Here is a 24438-nt window from a genome sequence, read left to right on the forward strand (position 1 = left end):
ATGCATTTGCACCTTAGTAGACCTTAACTATAATAAATACTGCACGTTTGAAAACTATGCAGTGTTTGCTTATTGAAAGCATTCATGCATTTGTACCCCTGTTTACCTTTTATGTGGCTATGGTGAGCACCCCGAGAATTAGTGGTACCGATGGAATGATTGGACATGAATGACTCTTCAATGCGATAGTATGTATGTCCCACTTTAAATATTTGGCTTAGGTGAATGCCTCGTATTGAGGTGACATGCGTGTCGGCATAGGACGTTGCTGTAATGGCATGGAAGTGGTGCTACTACTTTGCAATGGATTTAATAACCGTGTGCTTGAGATGCCTTCTGAGAATGCACACCTTTTTTTGTATAATGTTAAGAAAAGCAGGTAGGGAAGCGTCTAGTGCTGCTACGCCGGATGGTTCTCTTTGGGGGGTGCCTGTACTTCACCCATCTCTCTCCCTGCCCTCTTCCCGTCATTGCAAGTGACCGGACATGGGCACCCATGTTGGTCGTCAGAGGCCAATGAGTCTATACTGCGTTACCCCCCCTCTACGCAGGTGTGGTAGACACTGGAGATGAGTGTGAGGAGCTGGAGTTGGGGGGAGTGTGAGGCGCCGCCACCGGTGAGCAGTGTCAGGAGCGTGTCGTAGTCAGAGTCAGGGATGTAATTTCACCAAAAAGCCTGGGGTAGCAGACGTGACATCACATGACCCTTGATCTCTGATGACATCACATGAAGTGATGTCATTTAACGCCAACCCGAAGTGATATCGCGGGAAGCAATGGAACTCGGCCATTCACCCATTGGCAAAACAGGAAGTGGCATCACATAGCATTGTACACTACGAAAAATATGGTTACGATATCACTATAATGTGATATATATTTCATATAAGAATGGATCGCCATATATATCATTAAGGTCAGTGTGTATAGGTTCATATTACCACATTACTGTGAATGCAAGCAGACATCCATGACCAAATGATAATGATGTGTTATTATATAGCATTTACGCTTAAGCGCTTCATATAGAAAAAATATACATACACTATCACCCAGCCTGTGTTGGCACTCATTTATCGACCTCAGAAGGATGAAAGGCTGAGTTGTGGTGTTTAAGAACAGACTAAATCACTGACTCGCCCTCTGAAGTGTGCCTGAAATAAACCTTTAATGAGTCTAGCAATTATTGTATAGAATTCCAGAAAGACAAATTATTTGATATTCCTATTCTTTCTTATTTAGGGTCACTGCTGAAAGTGTTGGACTTGAGGAACACCTGTTCTTTTTTTGGTCTTTTTTTTTAAGAGGACTGAACAAGAAAGCCAGCCACTCCAGAAACAAAGAGCTTTTTTTAGGGATAGCAAGGGAGACCTCAGGGGTCGCAGTTGCGACCCCTGGTGACCCCTAAATGACGTCCCTGGTCATATTGTTGCTATGGGAAGTGTCCTAGATGATCTGATCGCGCTGCATTTTTATTTACTGTTACTACTCTTTGCCCTACTCCCAAGGAGCCACAGAGCCTCATTACGAGTGTGGCGTTCCAGAAATAAGGGTGCCGGTAAGCTTACCGGCACCCTCGTTTCGGGACCGCCACACTACAGGTCTGCCTGCCACAGCACGCACAACAGGTCTGACCCTGCTGGGCGCAGCGGCCCCGCTTGGCGGAGTTGTCATGGAAGCACCAGCACCGTTAGCAATGGTGCTGATGCTTCCATGACTTGTAATGTCCCGTGGCACCGGCGAGTCAGGCAGCGGATTCAGTGTTTCGAGGTCGGCAGCAGCCCAGGGATAGCACCGACGGGTTACCCGCGACCTCGTAAGGAGGCCCACAGAATGCCTAGAAACAGACTAGCCCACACTAGCCATTTGCTTAAAAGACGGCACATTTCAACGAAGCAGCAAAGCTACCTTGAATTTTCCCACCTTCCCCGTTACCCAGACCCTGCTGTACACATCACCCAAAGCTTCTGGAGCCACTCAAAAGGCAGAAGCATGCATTCGAAATCCCAAGAACATAACACAACACAGAAAAGGCAACATAACATTCTTCTTTCCTGTTATTATTCTGTGCCCCCTCTCCCTAAGTAGCCTGACCTTTACATTACACGGAGTCATAAGGACCCGGAAGCTGCTGAACCCCATAACTCTAATTAAACTTCTTGATAAATCCTCGGGAATGCCGAATGATGGCCCCACTCGGCTGTTTAGATATTTGCAACACCTGCACCTCGACAGGCTTTGATGAGTGTTTCTACAAAAGAAATGTAAACGTAAAGACAGGTGGCTGGTCATTAGATGGTGTAACTAACACCCGAGTTATTTACAGGCTCAACGACACAAAAGATCACTAGAACGCTTCAGGGGCGCAAAAAGCCATCGTGAACGGAAACAAAAGGACTTCACATGTCTAAGCATGTAGCATTCTATGATAAAGACATGCAAAACTATATTAAGATATTTATTTAAACAGAATCGATCCTCTGTTCAATCACTGAACTCCCTGAGTGATCAGCAATTGATGTAACTCGCTCTGTCGTGCCCTCCAATCCCCTAATTTTGCTCAAGTTATCACTCAAGGCAAACTATCAACACTCTGAACCCATGGCAATTTAAGCTGCCATTCCAGAGCCTCTCCAAAGTATCACCAACTTCTCTCCAACCAAAGAACGAAAGAAAGCACAGATAATGCAACTCCCCAAGGAAGCACAAGCTGACACTGAGGGGGAGTCTAATGACAGATGGATATCACACCTGCAGCAACTATAGGGAAAGTGGGATGGAGATCTGCAAGCATACACACATACAAAGCCATGGTTTCTCTTCCATCAAAAGCATGGAGCAGAGGGTGACCCCTGTCCTCCATGACCAGAGATGCAGCGTTGGAGTGCCGGTACTTCCTGATCTATCGGCCGGCTTCAACACCGTCGCCCACCAAACCCTCCCGGACAGAATCCAACTGGTAAGAGTGCATAATAGACCCTCGGAATGGCGGAGACCCACTGCCTCCATCCATGCACTCAGGCTTTCCTGCTGTGCCTTTTTCTCTGAGGCAAAATGTGGTTTGCCACATGGATCGGCCCCGTCCCCACTTCTTTTTCAAGGCATGTCTTCTCCCCGAAACCAAACTGATTCCCTCACTTGACATTCAATGTGATAACTGCGCTGATGGTCGACCTCTACTGGTTAGACTAAACCTGGAAAATAACGTTGCCATGACAACATTCCACCCCTGGCCAATCAGTGCAGAACAGGTGGATGGTTGAGTAGATATTGAAAAAGGATGCCAGAAAGGGAGAAATCATGATGAGTGGGACTCAGCCACCACTTTGACCACATGGCCCATTGGAAAAAACCTGCAAACTTAACACGCCATTTTTTATACACTCTGATATGTTACTATTTGTAGTCCGGTTCTATCTGTTGGTCACTTTTTGTCTTGTGTTTTATCACAATTGGGTGATTGATAGATATTCAGTCATTATGTTCAGCCATTTTGTGAGTAGGACAACACATCTCCGTGGGATGTGATTGCACGTGTGTGTTTTTATGGATTGCATTAAGAAATTCCATGAATTAACATTTCAGTAAGTCATAATGTGACAGGTGTGGTAATATAACCTCAGCTATCATTCCGGAGAATTACTGAATGGATACATACATGGAAAGCAGATCCAGAACAGTAATTAATAATAAGTGGATTCCTGGTAGGACCATCTTTGTGTTTTGACCCCATGGCCCCTTAAGCGTGATCCTCTCCTTCCATCATCTCTACAGTGAGGAGCTAGGAGCTCTGATGGGTTCAGCCATCAACCTCCCCCTCCTCTGGTTGCAAAAGGTTGCTTACATCATCTGAGGCTGCTCCGTCTCACCGTTCCTTTTCCTTCCTGGACGGGAGGATAGTTCAGGGGCAGCGCATTTCTCTTGGAAGTGGATAACGCATAGCAACACAGGTTCGAATCCTGTGCTCGCGCTTAGAGCCTGGTTTCTGGTATTACGCGCGTTATAAAAGAACAAAAAATAATCCTGCCCACAGATGATGGCGCCGGGGGTCATCTCACAGATTGGTACAGATCCTTCAACTCAGAGTGCACAGAGAAAGCAATGCCAGGAGGGTTCTCAGTCTGAGACCCCGAGAACAATTCACAACACCTCACCCCGGCGCCCCCCCCCCCCATCTCAGCACTGGCTCACGGTGTCCAGAAGAGGGCCTGTAAGGCGCTATGGCCTTCCACAATGCAGGATATCCTTTCATTATAAGACATTGCTGCGCTATGGCCCACAGAGACCTCTCAGAGCGACACGTGCAATATCCATCGCTATTGGGATATGTAAGGGTCCGTCAAAGGGGGGATGACGCTCCGAAACAAACTCACGCGAGATCTTAGGGCGAGAGGAGGTCGCCTTTTCTTTTGGGAAACATGTGAAAAGGCATCCCTTTTCCAGCATCACTCTTTCCTCCCCCACGAGGCCTTTTTGCAAACGATAACTTTGATACTGGTGTGCTTTATAAATCAAGCGTAACATAACTTTCAACAACATACCAACTTTAGAAGCTTTCACTGGCGGGCAGAGTGAGAGAGAAAGGTACTGGCGGGCAGAGTGAGAGCGAAAGGTACTGGCGGGCAGAGTGAGAGGGAAGTGGGCAGAGTGAGAGAGAATGGCACTGGTGGGCAGAGTGAGAGAGAAAGGCACTGGCGGGCAGAGTGTGAGAGAAGTGGGCAAAGTGAGAGAGAATGGCACTGGTGGGCAGAGTGAGAGAGAGAGGCACTGGCGGGCAGAGTGTGAGAGAAGTGGGCAGAGTGAGAGAGAATGGCACTGGCGGGCAGAGTGAGAGAGAAGTGGGCAGAGTGAGAGAATGGCAGTGGCGGGCAGAGTGAGGGGGAAGTGGGCAGAGTGAGAGAGAATGGCACTGGCGGGCAGAGTGAGAGAGAAGTGGGCAGAGTGAGAGAGAAGTGGGCAGGGCGAGAGAGAACGGGGGAGAGAGAGAGAGAGAGAGCCACTCCTCCCACCTGAGTGGCAGCGAGGGAGGAGGGCGATGGACCTCCAGTACACACATTGTGAGCAGAATTGATGACCCGTATACTCAACGGTGGCAGCTGGATTGGCTGCAGGTTGCGTGCAGCCCAGTCAGAGCCCAGGCAAAATGCCCTCCTGAGACCGTCTCTATGGAATCCATGAATCACTGCGGGCACTTCTGGGGTGCAGCATCCACCGTCCACGCGCCAGCAATGGACGTGCACCGTACATGTTAGTAAGGAGGGGGGAGGGTTTGGCATGTGCCCATTTCTGTGGACTTTCAGGGGCGCGCGGTTCCATGTTTAGTGAGCTGGGGAAGACGGCTGTTCCCCAACCCCGTATGCATTGGCAGTGGGAAGCCGCGGGCACTGGTGTCCTTCTGGGATCAATGCGAGCTCTGAAACGAGCCCCGTGCGCCCCGGGGAGTCAGGGCAGACATCCGGTCCGAGGGATGCCACCACTTTGCAGAAAGCCTGCTTCCGTGGTTTCTGCCCTTTTCCAGGGGGTTTCTCTGTGCCAACTAGCATTCCACCGGCGCCGTAGTGTGTTCCTACTATTAGGACGTTTGGATTAAATGCCTAGAGCCACTTTCTTGGTGTACGTTTCTAGGGTCATCTCTCTATCCCTGGGAAGCCCAACCGTTTCAGTTTTGGCTATTATGTGGTGCTTAAGCACCAACCTTAAGACACAACGATTGCGTTGGAGTCCAGCGAAGTGCGAGGCGTGGCTGAGGCGGGAGACGCAGCGCGTCACTGTTGCCCGTTTGTGCACCCACCCATTGACTGCCAATGGCCATGCTAATGCCTATTGCCATTCCCGCCACTGCTTGCCACTCCCCACCCCGGGATCTCTCTGAACTAGCTGTCTCAAGTAGTGAGCTGCCAATGCTTATTTCTGGGCAGTCTGCTGACAGAAGGTGCTGAGATGCAGCGGGAAATGAGCTGCCGCCGGTGTAATAAAAATGCCTTAAACAAGTCTGCTTCCGCCACATGATATAGTTGTGATAAAAACAAACTTTGCCAAAGCCAGCAGTTGAGGCTTGCGTATAAGTAGTACATGGGCATTCACCAGGAATGGGATCCTCAGACTGGCTGCAGAGATGGCAATGGCCAGTATTCACGCCACTCCCTGAACTTGCCATGCCCAGCTTTTTTTTTTTTTTTTTTTTTAACTATAAGGCTTCGGGAATATTTGGTGAATAGTCAAATATACGGGCACCCATTTCTGACATATAAAACATTGAGTAATACGTGATATTGTTCAGTAAAACTTGGGAAAGTGCCAAAAGGTCTTGAAAGGCAGCCAATGATATGGAAACTTGCCAGGAGGCAGTGGGGTTTCATAACATCATGGCCATGCTGCCAATGCAGCCGGTGAAGGCCGACGCGTGTTCTAAATCATAGCATTACGGCCATTGTCTTCCAGCAAGGGTCATGCACACGCTCTCATTTACATAATGCACACGGGATATTCCACGTGCACGGAAAGCAGTCGGCTGAGAAGGATCCGCTGTCACCGCGTAAGAGACGTGGTAATACCCTGGACTACCACTCAGAAGCAGAGGCACCCTGTCGACGGGTTATCGGCGGTGGGAGTGGCAGAAGAGATATGCACCATTCACAGGGTTACTCCTTTTCTAGCCCTCTAGAAGCGTTCGACTCCAATTCTCACTAGCCCGAGCCAGCATAGACAGCGGTGAAGGATCATGGGGGTTGTAGTCCAGCAAACCCTCCCTGAAAACCTAACAAATGACTTTAGGATGCAAATCTCCGTCCTGGTGGAGGCTCTAGATAGAACGTTCTCTCTCTCTTCTGGGCTGCTCTCCACTAGGCTGCATTTCAGCAAATCGACACCCCAGGGGCGACAGATAGGTCCTTGCCTCCCCGACCCCCACTGCTATAGAGGCGCAGTCCAGTCTAGGCCATTATCAGCCTAATCCAAAAGTCCCAAACACCCCTCCACCAAAACCTTTGCAAAGAGCACATTCGAACGGTGAGTAATTGAACAGTCTGAGCCATGATTTGTGTTCGTCTGTTTTTATCAGAAACGCATGAAAAGATTGCAATAAAAAGAATATTGAGGTGTTAAGGGTAATTTTCCACAAGACCAACCCTTCCTTCCAACTTTTCATTGTCATTATCACAGGTCGTGATGGTGGCTGTTGAATTTTTAAACTGGGAGGTTGATATACATGTTTTTCCAGAATCCACATGGGCGAGCGAACGTGCCCATACAACATCACGAAGTTCGAGGGGGTTCTCCCCCCATGAGAAAACATATTAAATAATTCAGGGGAGTTCTCTTCCCCTGAGAACATGTTTAAAACAATGGCTTGAAATGGCACTTTCTACAGCATCAAATTCTCAAAAAGTGCATTAAAAAGTATACAATGTGTGTACACAGGAACATTTTGAAACCAATAAGATCCTAGTGATGCACAGTATATGCCAACATTGCCACAGTAAAAACACATTGTGCTGTAGATATCCAAAGCAGACCACGAGGCATGTAAACACAGGGCCTCATTCCGAGTAGGGCGGTAAGGCATACCGGGTACCGGTAAGGAGACCGGTGCCAGTAATCCCTTACTGCCCTACTACAAGGTCCCTTAGCGGGTCCCTCCAGTAACACCTGGTCTGACCAGGCGTTATGGACGGGACCCGCAAAGGGACCAGGGCGCAAATAACGGGCTTGCCATGCACGAGTCCGTTATTTGCACCCTCCCCATTCCCATTGAGCCCTATGGGGGCTCAAATGGGAATGCGGAATGGTTTGGTGAATGGGGACTTACCGGTCCCGCCAAGATCGGACTAGACCGGTAAGTCCCCATTGCACCAATCCGGACACAGTACCGTTATTGGTGGCAGTCATGGTGCAAATAGCGCCATGACTACCACCAAACTCGGAATGAGGGCCACAATATGGCAGCCGTGCCTCACTTTCATTCTGCCAGCCCAGTGCCCAACAATCTATACAGGCATTGCCCAGTCCAACATTTCCTCATACATGCCAGAATTGACATGTAAGATAATATTTCCATGTTTCCCGTGGCCACAGCATGCCATGGTTATTGTCAGGCCAGTTCCAGAAACACACTTATGGGCCACAGTTCAAAATGTCACCAGCTGCCACTGCATGTTTATTTATGGGGAACTTTGAAAAAATGTTGGGCTCAAATCCCGGGCCAGCACATATACATCCTTGCGTGCGGTGTGTGGCTAATGTTTTGAAGAAAAACCTCTGATAGCAGTATATTGTGTTGCTTACGCATTTATTGTGAATTTACAAGTTGCCCATTTCTGTATGGTTGTGTGGACTGGCCTCATTCAGAGTTGCTTTTCTGCAGGTGAGTTCTTGGTATGGTCAAGTTTCTAATACGTGGCCACATAGTGACTGTCCTTGTGTTAGCGTAAGGTTTTCCCTGTTAGGGTTATCCTTCCCCAAGGAATTCAGATAATTGTCTACAAACAATTGGTGCGTAATGAAATGGCTATTTGTTAAGATTGGCTTTTCTTTGATAATAGCGTTTTGTCCTCTTTTGTGGACAATTATCTGAATTCACTGGGGAAGGATAACCAGTGTCGCCGGTGCGTGTTGTGCAGTGTGTGTGCACCCGACACCTAGGACCAGAAAGGTGTCTGCAAGGCGCCACCCTTTGGGAGAGGTACGCGCAGTGTGTGATGGGACCCCTGCGTGCCCCAGCTGTCCGCCTCACACCCGCGTGCAGCGCCCAGAAAGCACGTGACTATGGCCGACCTATGAGGCGGTGAAGCAGCGAACGAAGGTCGCCAAGCACACGATTACCCTGAACCATGCTGTGCTGCCCTGGTTTTCGATGTGGTCATCCCTATCTGCCTTCTTCCGTCAATAAAGTACTTTGGTTTGTACCTGCTGTGCCGGGCCCTGGCCTCAAACCCCCCACGAATTCCCTGCCCATGCTCACCGCATGGTACCACTGTGCATGCCAACATTTTCCATTCGGGAGATGCCAGTCCAGTCCTGGTTTAAATTTAGCATTCTGGGAATTGCAGTCCTACATGCTCCCCAATATAAACCCAACACTACAAGTCCCAGAATGCAAAGTTAAACCCAGGACTGGGCTACACTGTCCAGAATGGATAATGTTGGCATGTAGGCACGGTTCATCCCACACTTTTCAGGAAACAGCTGGAATATATCGTTCCTCGCGGGCCTTTCTCTTCCCGGCGACGCCGCACTCCCATAGACTGTATGCATGCAATAAAACGCGTCTCGGTACGTGCCCTCTGCACCCCTCACCACCTCACTTTTACTTTCTCTGAACGCCGGGCTTAGGTGTCTGCCGGGAATAGTGGCAGCTGGTGGCTGGGGGGAGGGGGGTTGTGTCTGTAATAAGAAAGGAGGCCCTTAATTTAGCAGCAGAACGTCAAGGTCAAGCACGGGGTCCTTCGTGTACATAGCTACTCACTCGTGCGAGACACTCAATCCTCTCCGCCCTGCACACAGCCTCCCCTTACACTACATGCTGCCACACCCTCTGCCCTGCCCAAAGCCCCCGCCTGAAACCAGATGTCCCCGCGCCCTACACACGCCGTGCATTCGCCCTGTCACTAGCCAGTCGGCCTGGAACTCCCCCAGCCACCGTGTACATAGCTAATCACTCGTGCGAGACACTCAATCCTCTCCGCCCTGCACATAGCTCCTCCACCATCCCGTGCAAGCCTCCCCTTACACTACATGCTTCTACACCCTCTGCCCTGCCCAAATCCCCCGCACCCTGCACACATCGTGCCCTCACCCTGTCACTAGCCACTCGGCCTGGAACTCCCCCGGCCGCCGTGTACGTAGCTACTCACTCGCGCAAGACACTCAATCCTCTCCTCCCTGCACATAGCTCCTCCACCATCCCGTGCAAGCCTCCCCTTACACTACATGCTGCCACACCCTCTGCCCTGCCCAAAGCCCCTGCACCCTACACACACTGTGCACTCGCCCTGTCACTAGCCACTCGCCCTGGAACTCCCCCAGCCACCGTGTACATAGCTACTCACTCGTGCGAGACACTCAATCCTCTCCGCCCTGCACAAAGCTCCTCCACCACCTCGTGCACAGCCTCCCCTAACACTACATGCTGCCAAACCCTCTGCCCTGCCCAAAGCCCCCGCACCCTACACACAGCGTGCACTCGCCTTGTCACTAGCCACTCGGCCTGGAACTCCCCCGGCTGCCCTGTACATAGCTACTCACTCGTGCGCGACATTCAATCCTCCGCGGCCTGCACATAGCTCCTCCACCACCCCGTGCACAGCCTCCCCTTACACTACATGCTGCCACACCCTCTGCCCTGCGCCCTACACACATTGTGCACTTGCCCTGTCACTAACCACTCGGCCTGGAACTCCCCTGGCCGCCCTGTACATAGGTCCTCACTCGTGCGAGACACTCGCTCCTCTTTGCCCTGCACTTAGCTCCTCGGCCTGGAACTCCGCCGGCCGTCCTGTACATGCCCGCTTATTCGGTGCATACCACACCGGCCACCCTGCACACACCCTCCTAGTGTACAGCCCCTTCTCACTCTGCGTGTACATGGCCTAGCTCCCTGTACACACATGTCACTGTCTGCATGCTCCAATGGATTACACATCGATACCCGTTCACCCGGTAAATACATGTAGCCACTCCTCGTCTTGCACACACCCCTCACCCTACGCACCCTCTTCACTGACTCATTACCGCATACCAAGTACACACGCCCTCACTCTGCAAATGCCCCAATGCCTTGTTAGTGACCCCGGACTGTGTACAGGTAAGGCAACAATTGTGCCGGTAGCACTACCGGCACCGTTGCTACCGTACTGCCATACTAGGAGTTCTGCTCGCGGGTGCCCTTGCAGCCACCAAGTCTGACCTGGTGGCCGTACCGGCACCCGCGAGCAGAACATGATGGTAGCACCGGTACCGTTATTAACTGTACTGGTGCTACCACCCTCCCCATTCCCATTGAGCCCCATACCGACACCGGCACCGGCAAAAGGGCAATTACCAGGTCCGGCTGGGCCGGAATAGCCCGGTAATTGCCCATTTGCAGGTGCCGGACCCGGATGTGACCTCATAATGAGGCCCATTGATCGAAATCCCATCCCGTGCAGTGTGGAGTACCTCAGGACGCCACACTCCACAGAAAATTCAAGATTGTGTGCCAAGACACCTATGCATGCACTCACTATGCAAACATCAACTCTATCTGCCCCACCCCAATGACATGCAATCCCACCTACAGCGGGGCATGGACCAATACGACGAATTCGCGAGTGAGTCAAATGGACTCCAAGTCCCAGAGCAGTGGACGGGGTCGGACAGCCTCCAGCTCCACGGCGCTGAAACTGAAATCCTAGTTCTTGTCCCACCATGCACCCTCAAAGGAAACTCCTAACTATACCCCTCCCACTCTCGCGGGGGCAATAGTCCATACAAAGCAAAGATAGGCGACTTGGGCTCAGATAAGGAAGTGTAATGTACGTAATTGGCACGTCCTACCACTAGTTTCTTTACTTTTTGCAGAGCGTACCTTTAGTTCACAGGCTCAAGAAAATCGTCCTGGATGCTTTTCCAGCCAAACATGGAATAAGCTGGGACTGGATATTCAAGCACTGCCCATTTCCCAGGTGTCGGCCAGGCCTGGACACATGCAGTCCACAGAGGCTCCACAGCCTGAGCGCCTTCACGACCTGCAAACACGGCTTTCATATGCGTGATGGCACAGACGCAGCAAACCCCCCACCCCCCCCAACTTGCAAACCTGTGATAGTCAAAGTGAGCAACACAAAGCACCCTTTCAAAGGTGTGTTTATATCCATGAGGTCTGCTAGCCTGGCGTGCACACAAATAATGTTGCTTTATTGCACTAATCAATTGCTCTCAACATCACGAATAACAACGAGCTGGCGGTTTGTGACACAGAATCTGCATCTCTTTCAGAGTGTATTACACAACTTCTTTTATTGTGTGTCTCATATCACTGAAAGTTTAGTGGGCTTCAATAGATTTGTCAGGTTGGATTCTCTTGCATTGCTGTATTTATAGTATATTTATCCATTGTATTGTTCAGTTGTAACATGCTCAATACCAGCAAGTGGTTTCTAAGTGCAGGATCAGGGTTCGAACATGTCGCGCGGCATTGTCTTGCTTCCAAGACAAACGTGTTACCCCTGAGCTATCTATCCTTCCTCTCCAAGAAGTGAAAATTAAAGCCACAGTGATATTCTTATGGCTTAACATGTTTCTATAAGAATGTACATGTTGTCATGCGGCTTTACTATGTAATTTGTGTATTTTATAAGTAAACTCTGCGTGACAGTGTTATTGTAGGCCTTGAAATCCCAAAACTTAAATATTTTTACCAAGTACAGCTTGGAAGGTACGTGGTCAAGTTTGCAGAGTGAGTTCAAATCCCTGCTTCAATGTTTAGCCAGAGGGCCTCATCACGAGTTGGGCGATAGCCCTGGCGCTATTACCGCCGGGGCTATTAGCGCTATCACCAAACCCCCCAGTGCTATTAGCGCCGGATCACGGGTTTGGCAGAACGGTTGGTTCCAATTCCCCATTGGGCCCATCCGGGAATTCCTCATTCCCCATTGAAGCCAATGGTGAATTTTTGCGCTTTTACCGCCGGCAGATTTCCTGCCGGCAGTAATAGCGCTGAAAATTGGCAAATTTTCAGCGGATTTGCCCCCAGCTCAGAGCTGGGGGCAAATCTGCCAAGCCGATGACCTGGCGGACCCTTAAATGCGGCAGTAATAGCGTTACCGCCAAACTTGTGCTGAGTGATGAGTCCCAAAGTGTGTGATCCTGGTGGATTATCTAATCCTACTCTGATTTAACTGCAAAAATTGGAGTCCTTATTTCAGATAAGTGTGAACATAATGACACTATTTGAAAAAGCGGCACCCTCGCAGTGGGACAGATTTAATGAGTAGGAAGAAAATAGTTTACACTCCTGCTGCTGTTAGTGCACCCCAAAACTGTCACCTACAATTTCACTATTGATATACGCCTAGAACACTATTTCACATTATCTGACAGGCAAATAAATATATAGGGCCTCATTACGACCCAGGCGGTAAGTTACCGCCTGGGCCGTGACTTTACCACCATGGCGTAAACTACGTTTACGCCATGGTGGTTGGTGGACTTACCGCCCCATTCCGACCTAGGCGGGGCGGTAAGTCCCCAATCCCCATTTACCCTTCCCCATTCCCATTTTTGCCCCATAGGGCATAATGGGAGTGGGGAAGGCGTTAATTACGCCACCGTAAATTACGGTGGCGTAATTAACTCCATGGTCCCTTAGCGCCATGGATTTTAACACCTGCTAAAAGCAGGTGTTAAAAGCACCATGGCGCTAGGGGACCTCGTAATTGGCGGTAAGGGGTCGGCGCAGCTAACGCTGGCGTTAACCCCTTACCGCCAGGGTCGTAATGAGCCTCTGCAGTCAGTCAGTCCGCTAGACTGGAGTCCTTGGTACACGAACTGTGGCAGGGCCAACATTCATGTTCTCTCCTGCTGCTGCCAGTGATATCCGTTGCTTGTGTCATGCAGAGCACCACCCCGTGGGAGAATGAGTGCAACTCTTTGCCATGTCCTGTCATGCTATGTTATGGCATGTGTTATAGTGCACCTGCTTCCATTTCCTCGCATTCTAGGAGCTTCAGCATCTGCAAGCAGTCGCGTAGGAGACTAATGACCGGGGCACACATGCTTTGTTACACCGGTGATGTGTGCAGATCCCGAGATGCCTCTATGTTTGAGATGTTTTGTGAGCTGTCTTGTGCAATAGATAATGTCCACTCCAGGTTACTAAGATACTTGTTTGTGTGGTTGTCTGCGGGTCTGTCAGGGTGGTACTTAAGGAGTGTGGGGAGTTGTGTTGGTGTATCTGTGTTGGGTTGGTTTGTTGTTTTTGTGTCCAGATGATGTATGTTCCTTTTTGTAGCCTGTGCTTTTTCGGTACACAGGGTGTGTGTCGCAATATGTTTTCCGTTAGGGTGTGAGGTAGAGAGATTTGGAAGCGGCTACTGTTACCATATCTTTCTCAAATCAATGGCCAACTTGATTGCATAGTCACACCCTGCAAGACGGGAATTTCGAGGCTTTCTATGTGCACTTTGAGCAGAAACAGCACACAGAAAATGGAAGCTGTTTGCTCCAGTTTGTTTTATACAGCGTCTCAGCAGGGAGTCAAGGACCAGTGAAGGGGCAGACCAGAGGCGCAGCTCCCAAGAGAACCAAGCACCAGAGGAGAGGAACTCACCAGAACAGTTAAGCAACAGAGGGTTGAGGACCAGAGGGACACCTAGCCACAGAGCTTTGCTTGTACCATAGTTTTACTTCAGTCCATTTTAGTTTTGGCTATTAGGTGGTACTTATAAGCTGAAAGTATTGCACTCGAGTAAAGCTAGGAAGGAGAGAACATGTGAGGAGGGACACAAAATGTGAGGTTGTGGTTTAGTTATTGACCAACCAATTGACTGCCCACGGCCATTTTGGTTAATGGCTTAATTACAGCTGCAAAAGTGCTACAGGTTTAATAAAAATGTCTTAAACAAGTGTGCCTTCAACCATTTGATTTACATTTGATTTATTGATTGATTTGTTATTTATTATGCACCTATACACAAGTGTTTCAAGGCCCATCTTACGGTCAGTCAGTACCATTATGACAGTGCCTGACAAATGCCTATCTCATGCCTACACAAAAGCCACATCTGTTCGCTTTGCCAATGTTTGGATTCAATTCAAGGGACTGCAGCACAATGAATACTGCCAATTACAGTGTATTGAGTTTAAGGTGCGGCTATGGGCTTGCTCCAAGCACTGCCATTCTGCTTTGCTCAATTACTGTTACTTACAAATACTGTGCATATGGGAAAATTACATTTTTACCCACAGAGTTCACATTTTATTGCCAATCAAATAATGTTTAAGATATATTTGTAAGTATTATTTATGATGAGTCACAGATAATACGAATAAAAAAGATGTGCCTAATAGTATCTTGTTTTATTTGCATGCAGAGTTGTATAAAAAATGTCTGTATATAATTGTGCATTTATAACGCGCTTGATACCAACACGTGGTTTCTAAGCATGAGATTGGGATTTATTTATTCATATTTGTATAGCGCACAGCCCGAAGGCATTGTGGCGCTTGTTGCAGAGAGTGAGCAAACTTAGTTACATGGGCACTTTTACATTCACATTTTTTTGCATTTTGACATTGTAGAGTATAGTTCATAAAGAGCGGCAGTAAGAGAGAGAAGTGGAATGGGCGAGAGTGGTGTGTGAGTGTTAGTTGAAGAGAGAGGTTTTGAGGTTTTTCAAGTAGGCACGGAGGGAGGTTTCCGCTCTAAGGGTGGTGGGTAGCGAGTTCCAGAGTTTAGGGGCTATGAATGGGAAAGCAATCCTGCCTGCTTTGACCCTGCAGATGTGTGTGGGGGGGTGCAGGGGCAGATTTACTGGTCGCCAGTGAGACAAATGGCGAGCGGGCCCCCTGTGCCTGGCCCCGCCTCCTTCCCCGTCGCTGGATGTGCACAGCACGCAGCATGTGCTGTGCAGCGGCGCCACTGTCCTAGCCCAGGCCCCGCCGCGGTGCTCAAGGGGACCTGCATTGGGCCGTGCCAGTGTTCGACTTCGAGTTGAGAGTGGCAGTGTGGGTGGCAGTGCACTGCAGGAGTGCTCACTGATTCTGATGGCACGTGGCGGCCAGCCGGGGTAGAAATACTGAATGAGCCACAGTTGCATCCGTAGGCCCATTCTACCTGGTTGCCTGCAGGCAGCACATCTTTGCTAAAGGTTACGTGCGTGCACAGGTGCAATTGCACAATCTGAAACTTTGCTCAGGATGGGGGGCGGGGAGGCAGCCGGTGGTCCGGTAGACCAGCAGTACTGTAGCAGCGTAGTGTGGAGTTGGTGGCGTGACTAGCCTGTCACTTAGTGCCTGGGGGACTGGAACGTGAGCTGATGCGTGCTGAGGCCCTGGACTCGCGCAGCAACTTGAGTCCCACAGACAGTGCCGGAGTTGTAGGTATTTCATTTCCCATACGATTCTTTAGTAAATCGTCCGTTTTCCAACATTCAGGGGCAACACATGATTTATTATTGTAGTTATTCAGCTTCCCTCGCAAATCCCTATCCTGGGGAATTTAAGGCAGGTGTCTCTCATTAGAATTACGCCAGCAGTTAGTTAATAGGTGTAAAGGTGATTTTGCCGGTTTGCATTTGAACTCCATTAGCCTGGAAATGTGGAAAATTGCATGAAGAGGAGAGGACAGCACATAAGTGCAAACGTTGGCCGTCCCCTCCATGCAATTACCACGTCTTTTGAAATAACCTCCCCATATTTTCCTGCAATTGGAGGCAAAATAACGTATCAGGATGTAAAGCCTAGCCAGCCTCTACACACAATATCACTACATAGAGGAATTAACAGCCTAAAAACCCACACTGTCAACGCGGAACCATTGCAGGTTCAGGGTCCCACATGAGGTGTCAGGGCGCATGCAACATAAACGCAAACCACAGAGCGATGCACAGGCAGCAACTATTTAGGGAAAAACAGCAGGCAGCAACACCACAATGCCAAAGAGAAAAGATTCAGAGGTAGTCGCCTTCTAGAACAAAAAAGGCAAGAAAACAAAACTCTGGGCCTATATGAAGGAGCGTCATCACACTACCCTCCTGCCCCACCGCATGTGTTTACATCGAGCGTGTCCTCTACAACAGATGTCGTACCCCTCCATGGACCACAACGCACAACACCCCTATATTGTGGTGTGACTGACTGCGTGATTATTGATGCACAATGCCAATTTCCTAATAATAAAAAAATGCTTTGTGAGTGGAAACCCAGGCTTCGTTCTGCTCGCTGGGCGATGCAATCGATTGCCAAATTTGATTCCAAAAGTGTCAAAAAGAGAAACAAATGCTTCTGATGCACTTCATTGACATGAGGAGTGATTCACCAGCAAAAGGAGTGATAACCTTGTACTTTTGTGAAAAATATTCAGAGTTGTAATGACAAACATTGGATCCAACTGGCCTTAGAGAAATTTTTCTAGGAAAGTGTGTGGTCTTCATAAGCTGTAATTCTCTTTCGCCCTCAGCCTCGAACATTAGCTTCAGGCTTGATCCTCCAATATTACCATTGATAGCAAAGCCTGCTGAGGAGGCCCAGCTGTTTCCAGTTAGTCAGACCCCTAGACACAGGTAACTGTGATAAATTCAACTTTAGAAAAAAGAGCTTTTGTCCCTAAAGTTTGCCATTGTGCACTAGTGACCACAATTAACTCTGCCCACCATAAGCCCCGCCTCCATGACCCGCCCACCTTGGGCCCCTTGTCAGGTGCTGCCCACAGGGCCCTTTGCCTTAAATCTGCCACTGGGGAGGGGGGGGGGAGTTGGTTGGTGTATTGGGTTCTTGTTGGACGTGAGGAGGTGGTTCTGGGTATGGTTTCTGAAAGGTAAGTGGGTGCTGTAAGGTTGAGGCATTTGTGCATGATGGTAAGGAGTTTAAAGGTAATGTAGTCTTTTACTGGGAGCCAGTGTGCTGCCAGTCTGGCTTGGGAGATATGGCCCCTTCTAGGGATGCTGAGTGCTGCTCTACGGCCATTGTTTTGTGTTTGTTTGAAGTCTGTTTAGGTTTTTTGTGGAAGTGCCAGCTGGGAGAGCATTACAGTAGTCTAGCTTTGCACCTATGGTGGCTCTGGCTATTGCAAGGCAGTTCGGTTTGGAGAGGTAGGGTTTTATGGCATTTATGAGCTTAGTGCTGTGTGCAGATGCTGAGGCGATAGCACTACCTTGTCTGTTCATTGATAGTGCGGCATCCATGTAGACGCCTAGCGTCTTAACAGAGGAGGAGACTGGGATGATAGAATTGTCGATGTTAAATTTGAAATATTGGCAGTCTAGTTTCGCTAGGGTGGTTTTTTGTCTGAGGATAAGGATTTCTGTCTTATCCCCATTAAGGCATAGGCCGTTAGCCGCCATCCAGGCTTGGAGTGTCGCGTAGATTTTGTGTAACGCCAAGGCGTCTTGGTCATAAGAACCAGATAGTGGTAGGAGTACTTGGGTATCGTCAGCATAATCTGTATTTGCTAGCCCTAGTGAATCAGGTAAGTCGAAGAGAGGCTTCGTAAATAGGTTATACAGAGTAAGGGCTGTACATGAGCCCTGAGGAACTGAACCTGTGTTGCGCTGCGTTTGCCCCTGAGCTTTCCTTCCTTCCAATATGAATATATTGTTTTTATATTTCTGCCAGGGACGAATCTAGCGCCCTTCATGTATTAGTGCAGCCAAGGTCTAGTCTGGCCACAATGAAAAAAGAGTAACTGAACATTGCAAACCACAGGTGAAGCCTGGACCTGCCCCTCCCCCAAGACCCCCACGCTCCCATCTGTCGCGCCATCCCACTCCCTCCGTTTTGGATGCAGCCAGAGTACCACTAGATCCTTTTTTCCACTTGCACCACTGATTAGGCTTCATCTGCGATGCCCACCTCAATATGAATTGACAGGTTGGTGTTGCGGTCCAATCAGCATGCTACCCTTCCTACCAAAAGGAAACCACGCAAAGCTGGTAGGCAAATGTATAAACTCAAGGCTGGGCTGCAGCAACACCCTGCGTGTAGGCCCAGCTGGCAGAGCAAATGGCTTGGAAAAGTCCAGAATGTGGAGGGTGGCCTCATGACTGGGGCAAAGATAGCCCAGTCAGTCACCAACCAACCGCAAAGCTTTCACTTGCCATCTGGCAGAGGGTAGGACCCCCTGCAAAATCATGCACCCCAACAGAGCCCCTCACTCTACACAGGCCAACCGCTGACTAATGCCAAGACGGAGGTGCAGGGGCAACCAATTCACGGCAAAACCTCCCACTTCTGGAACACCCTCCCAGAAGACATAGGTCTTTCAGGGAAAACTTCACTCTTGTCTCTTCTAGCGAGACAAGACAGACGAACCAGAGCTGGAGTCTCCCAAAATCTCCCAGAAGCAATCACGTCATGCAGTTAGCACTGTGGACATTCTGCGCCCCCTGTGCACCCCCCCCCCCATTACTCGCCCCATACCTGAGGTGGCATGCAGAGACTGGCGAGCTGGTGCTGCCTCGCAGTGAGCAAGGGCATCGCTTTCAAGGCATCACTTGCCTGGTTCTTTCAGTTCTTGTTGTGGTCCCATGGGGGGTTTGCTAGTAAAGGTGCACTCCCCAGCCAGAAGGGGCGATACCAGTTGCGCCAGCATCACTTTCAGAGCAGGGGGGTGGCCTGAGCAGTTCCAGCAGCTCTGAGCAAGAGAGGTAACGAGTAAGGAGGGGCCCTCTGGGCAAGGGTAAGGGCCAGGCTCGGAGGGGCCCGCTGGGCAACAGGACAAGGCCCAAAGACAGCGTGGGTCAGTGTGTGCAAGAGAGGTAATGAGTAAGGGCCCGGCTCGGAGGGGCCCGATGGGCAAGGGTAAGGGCTGGCCTCGGAGGGGCCTGCTGGGCAAGGGTAAGGGCCAGGCTCAGAGGGGCCCGCTGGGCAAGGGTAAGGGCCAGGCTCAGAGGGGCCCGCTAGGCAAGGGTAAGGGCCAGGCTCGGAGGGGGCCGCGGGGCAAGGGTAAGGGCCGGGCTCGGAGGGGCCCGCTGGGCAAGGGTAAGTGCCGGGCTCGGAGGGGCCCACTGGGCAAGGGTAAGGACCAGGCTCGGAGGGGCCTGCTGGTCAACAGGACAAGGCCCGAAGACAGCGTGGGTCAGTGTGTGCAAGAGAGGTAACGAGTAAGGGCCTGGCTCGGAGGGGCCCGCTGGGCAAGTGTAAGGGCCAGGCTCGGAGGAGCCCGCTGGGCAACAGGACAAGGCTCGAAGACAGCATGGGTCAGTGTGTGCAAGAGAGGTAATGAGTAAGGGCCCGGCTCGGAGGGGCCTGCTGGGCAAGGTTAAGGGCCAGGCTCAGAGGGGCCCATGGGGCAAGGGTAAGGGCCAGGCTAGGAGGGGCCCGCTGGGCAACATGACAAGGCCCGAAGACAGCGTGGGTCAGTGTGCAAGAGATGTAACACGTAAGGGCCAGGCTCGGAGGGGCCCGCTGGGCAAGGGTAAGGGCCAGGCTTAGAGGGGCCCGCTGGGCAACAGGACAAGGCCCGAAGACAGCGTGGGTCAGTGTGTGCAAGAGAGGTAACGACTAAGGGCTCGGCTCGGAGGGGCCTGCTGAGCAAGGGCAAGGGCTGGGCTCGGAGGGGCCTGCTGGGCAAGGGTAAGGGCCAGGCTCGGAGGGGCCCGCTGGGCAAGGGTAAGGGCCAGGCTCGGAGGGGCCCATGGGGCAAGGGTAAGGGCCAGGCTCAGAGGGGCCCGCTGGGCAACATGACAAGGCCCGAAGACAGCGTGGGTCAGTGTGCAAGAGATGTAACACGTAAGGGCCATGCTCGGAGGGGCCCGCTGGGCAAGGGTAAGGGCCAGGCTCAGAGGGGCCCGCTGGGCAACAGGACAAGGCCTGAAGACAGCGTGGGTCAGTGTGTGCAAGAGAGGTAACGAGTAAGGGCCCGGCTTGGAGGGGCCCACTGGGCAAGGGTAAGGGCCAGGCTCAGAGAGGCCTGCTGGGAAAGGGTAAGGGCCAGGTTTGGAGCGGCCCTCTGGGCAAGGGTAAGGGCCAGGCTCGGAGGGGCCCGCTGGGCAACGGGACAAGGCCCTAAGACAGCATGGGTAAGTGTGTGCAAGAGAGGTAACGAGTAAGGGCCCGGCTTGGAGGGGCCCACTGGGCAAGGGTAAGGGCCAGGCTCGGAGGGGCCCACTGGGCAAGGGTAAGGGCCAGGCTCGGAGGGGCCCACTGGGCAACAGGACAAGGCCCGAAGACAGCGTGGGTCAGTGTGCAAGAGATGTAACGCGTAAGGGCCAGGCTCGGAGGGGCCCGCTGGGCAAGGGTAAGGACCAGGCTCAGAGGGGCTTGCTGGGCAAGGGTAAGGGCCAGGCTCGGAGGGGCCCTCTGGGCAAGGGTAAGGGCCAGGCTCGGAGGGGCCCGCTGGGCAACAGGACAAGGCCCGAAGACAGCGTGGGTCAGTGTGTGCAAGAGAGGTAACGAGTAAGGGCCCGGCTCGGAGGGGCCCGCTGGGCAAGGGTAAGGGCCACGCTCGGAGGGGCCTGCTGGGCAACAGGACAAGGCTCGAAGACAGTGTGGGTCAGTGTGTGCAAGAGAGGTAACCATTAAGGGCCCGGCTCAGAGGGGCCCGCTGGGCAAGGGTAAGGGCCAGGCTCAGAGGGGCCCACTGGGCAAGGGTAAGGGCCAGGTTCGGAGGGGCCCGCTGGGCAACAGGAGAAGGCCAGAAGACAGCGTGGGTCAGTGTGCAATAGATGTAATGCGTAAGGGCCAGGCTCAGAGGGGCCTGCTGGGCAAGGGTAAGGGCCAGGCTCGGAGGGGCCCGCTGGGCAACAGGACAAGGCCCTAAAACAGCGTGGGTCAGTGTGTGCAAGAGAGGAAACGAGTAAGGGCCCAGCTTGGAGGGGCCCACTGGGCAAGGGTAAGGGCCAGGCTCGGAGGGGCCTGCTGGGCAACAGGACAAGGCCCGAAGACAGTGTGGGTCCGTGTGCAAGAGATGTAACGCGTAAGGGCCAGGCTCGGAGGGGCCCGCTGGGCAAGGGTAAGGACCAGGCTCAGAGGGGCCTGCTGGGCAAGGGTAAGGGCCAGGCTCGGAGGGGCCCTCTGGGCAAGGGTAAGGGCCAGGCTCGGAGGGGCCCGCTGGGCAACAGGACAAGGCCCGAAGACAGTGTGGGTCAGTGTGCAAGAGATGTAACGCGTAAGGGCCAGGCTCGGAGGGGCCCGCTGGGCAAGGGTAAGGACCAGGCTCAGAGGGGCCTGCTGGGCAAGGGTAAGGGCCAGGCTTGGAGCGGCCCTCTGGGCAAGGGTAAGGGCCAGGCTCGGAGGGGCCCGCTGGGCCCGAAGACAGTGTGCATCAGTTCTCTGGGCCTACGTCGTCCACTTGTTTTAAACACTGGGGCCCACCTAATGTGCATTCAAGTGCAGCATCCCCCACACACTTTATTTAAAATAGTGGCCCCCCGGGCACACCTCCGATAGGTTCTCATAACACCAACGAAGGCCTCGTGTTTTGAGGGGCTTGGGGGCTGCTCTGTGTCCCCGTCCGGCTGTGGCTGGCGCATTTCAGGGATGAGGCGACGGCGATCGCGAGGCCCTTCAAGTTCAGCGAGATGGCGCCTGCGGACAATTCTCCGGTGCAGCCGGTGTCGACCTCAAGGGAGAAGGTGGGGGGCGGGCTTTTCAGGTGCTCTGGAGCCAGGGGTGTAGTTAGAAAGGCCTGCATGTGGGGCAAGACTATAGGGGCTGGTCTGAATACTAGAATCAGGCTTCACCTATGGACCTGTGAGGCCCTGGCCGGGGGGCGGGAGGAGGGGGGGGGGGTGTCAGCCTGCCCGATGCCCATGGGGAAAGGCAGATCGTGGAGAATGCAGGGGGGGGGTCAGCACTTTTTCATACCGTAATACAGTCTCTCCCAAGGGGCGCCCCCTTGAAATGTAATTCTAACCGGATCACCCCTGAGAGAACAGAACCCCGGCCCCTCCCTGGATTGTTGCTGAAAGTGTGTCATCCTGTCGCGGGAGGCGGGGCCGGGGCTGCGCTTCTCAGGTGAATTATTACAATGGGGACCGCACCCAGCAGAGAGAGGTGACACACTGACGGCCAGGAAGAGCAGGGGCGTCGCCCATCCCCTCCCAACCCCCCCCCCCCCCCCGCACATCTCAAGCTGCATCTCCTCAGAACAGGTCAAATAGTTCCGCTCGCTGGACTCATCCTTTCAACCTCTGACGTCATTATGCCAGTCCCAATGCGTTGGGAAATGAGGCGCCACAGCTGCGTCAGTGGCAAGAGCCCCTTGGTGGGTGATGCGTGACGTGCATCTCTCACCAGGCTGAGCTCTCGCTGCACACATGTGTGCACCCAGCACCACCACTCGCATGCTCTAACGGTCCCCATGCATGTCTCCACAGTGTGCATAGAGAGGGCAGGTGTTCACTTCTAGCAAAGCTGTGCATGCACTGTCAGGAGTGTGCACACAGTGATCAAAGCCCCGAGTGCACACAGACAGCCACAGCAAATGTGCACGGATTTTCACCACAAGTAGGCACGGGCCGTTGCCACAAGTATGTATAGATTGGCATGCCGAGCACACACACCATGTGTGCGAATAGCGGACCAGGAGTGTGAACGGACTGTTTTGCCACGCGCGTCGTCTGCCACATATGTGAACACCCCATCGCCGTATGCGTGCACAGTTTTGTGTACGCGTGAACACACACCTTTCAGACAAGCAGAAAGTGTTGGTCGATGCAAGCGTGGAATGATCTATTCGGGGGTGTGACCGCAAGTGTGCACCGGTACCATAGTGACTGCCACACGCGTGCATCAGCAGGTAGGCCAGTTGTGCACACGCCGTGATCGCGAGTGTGCAAGGGGTGTCAGAAGTGCACACGGACCGCCAGCACGAGTGTTCACGGCCAACGCCCCCTCCAAGAACATCGATGTCGCACGAAGCACTTGGGGGGAGAGTCTAGACTTGGGGGGCGTTCGCGAACACAACTAAGAAAGAGTAGCAACGGGTTAAAAAAAAGATGATAAAACCAGAGACCAGACACGTTACGCCCACCCTGCTATGATGGGATCCTTGGACGACCCCGCGGCGGACATCTCTTTGTATCGGAAGTGGACAGCCCCCCCCTTCCCCCCCCCCCCCGCCAGTCCTTACACACTCAGCTACTCACGCCTTGGGCTGGACGATGGGGCTGTATTTGCCCGTGGTCCGCTTCTTGAAGAGGGAGGTCATTCTGGCTGTGCCGGGGGCGAGAGCTCACTGGCCTGGCTGTGTCTTCTGGCGCTGCTGGGGGGGGGGCAGGCACGGGGGAGGCGGTGCAGCTAGCGGGCCTTGGATGGGCGCCCCTGTCTGATCCGATGCCAGGTGCTGCTAGGGCGGCAGGTGTGGTGGTCGCTCTGTCCCCAGAGTTCCTGCGCAGGTGCTCCTTGGCGGCAGCAGGTAACGCGGGTCCTCCCCTGGTCCGGTGTTTACCTCACCCCCCCTGTGCAGGTACCGAGTCCGGATCGTAGACTGTGCTCGCTGGTGCCAGCTCCAGAGCTGCCGGGGCTGGGGATGGGCCGGGCTCTCCCACTCGTGGGAGGGGAGGGCGCCTTGGGCTGCCCTACCTACCACAGGGCCTCTGAGAGCGGGTGGAGCCAGCAGCGCAGCCGGCCTCCCTGGATCTGGTTACTGAAGGACCCGCCTGCCAAAACATCCCAGCTTGTGTGTGTGTGTGCGAGCGAGCGAGCGAAAATGCGTGTGTGTATGTTTGGCGGCCCCAGTGGGCGTGTGTCTGTGCAAGAGAGAATGTTTTTCCCGCGCGCGTGTGTATCTGTCATGTGTGC

The 24438-nt window shown here is 52.4% G+C and overlaps 1 protein-coding gene across 1 annotated transcript in view; it reads right to left on the bottom strand.

Moving 5' to 3' along the window:
- PPL (periplakin) overlaps window positions 1-24217 on the bottom strand; it is a 261709-nt gene extending 237492 nt beyond the window's left edge. Inside the window, exon 1 of the mRNA XM_069646041.1 lies at window positions 23784-24217. Coding sequence (XP_069502142.1) covers window positions 23784-23845 — 62 coding nt within the window. The 5' untranslated portion in view covers window positions 23846-24217. The remainder of the gene's footprint in view (window positions 1-23783) is intronic.
- Between the last annotated feature and the right edge of the window lie 221 nt (window positions 24218-24438).

The sequence above is a fragment of the Ambystoma mexicanum genome, chromosome 2p (genome assembly GCF_040938575.1).
Source record: "Ambystoma mexicanum isolate Mex_15411 chromosome 2p, UKY_AmexF1_1, whole genome shotgun sequence".
Taxonomy (NCBI): Eukaryota; Metazoa; Chordata; class Amphibia; order Caudata; family Ambystomatidae; genus Ambystoma; species Ambystoma mexicanum.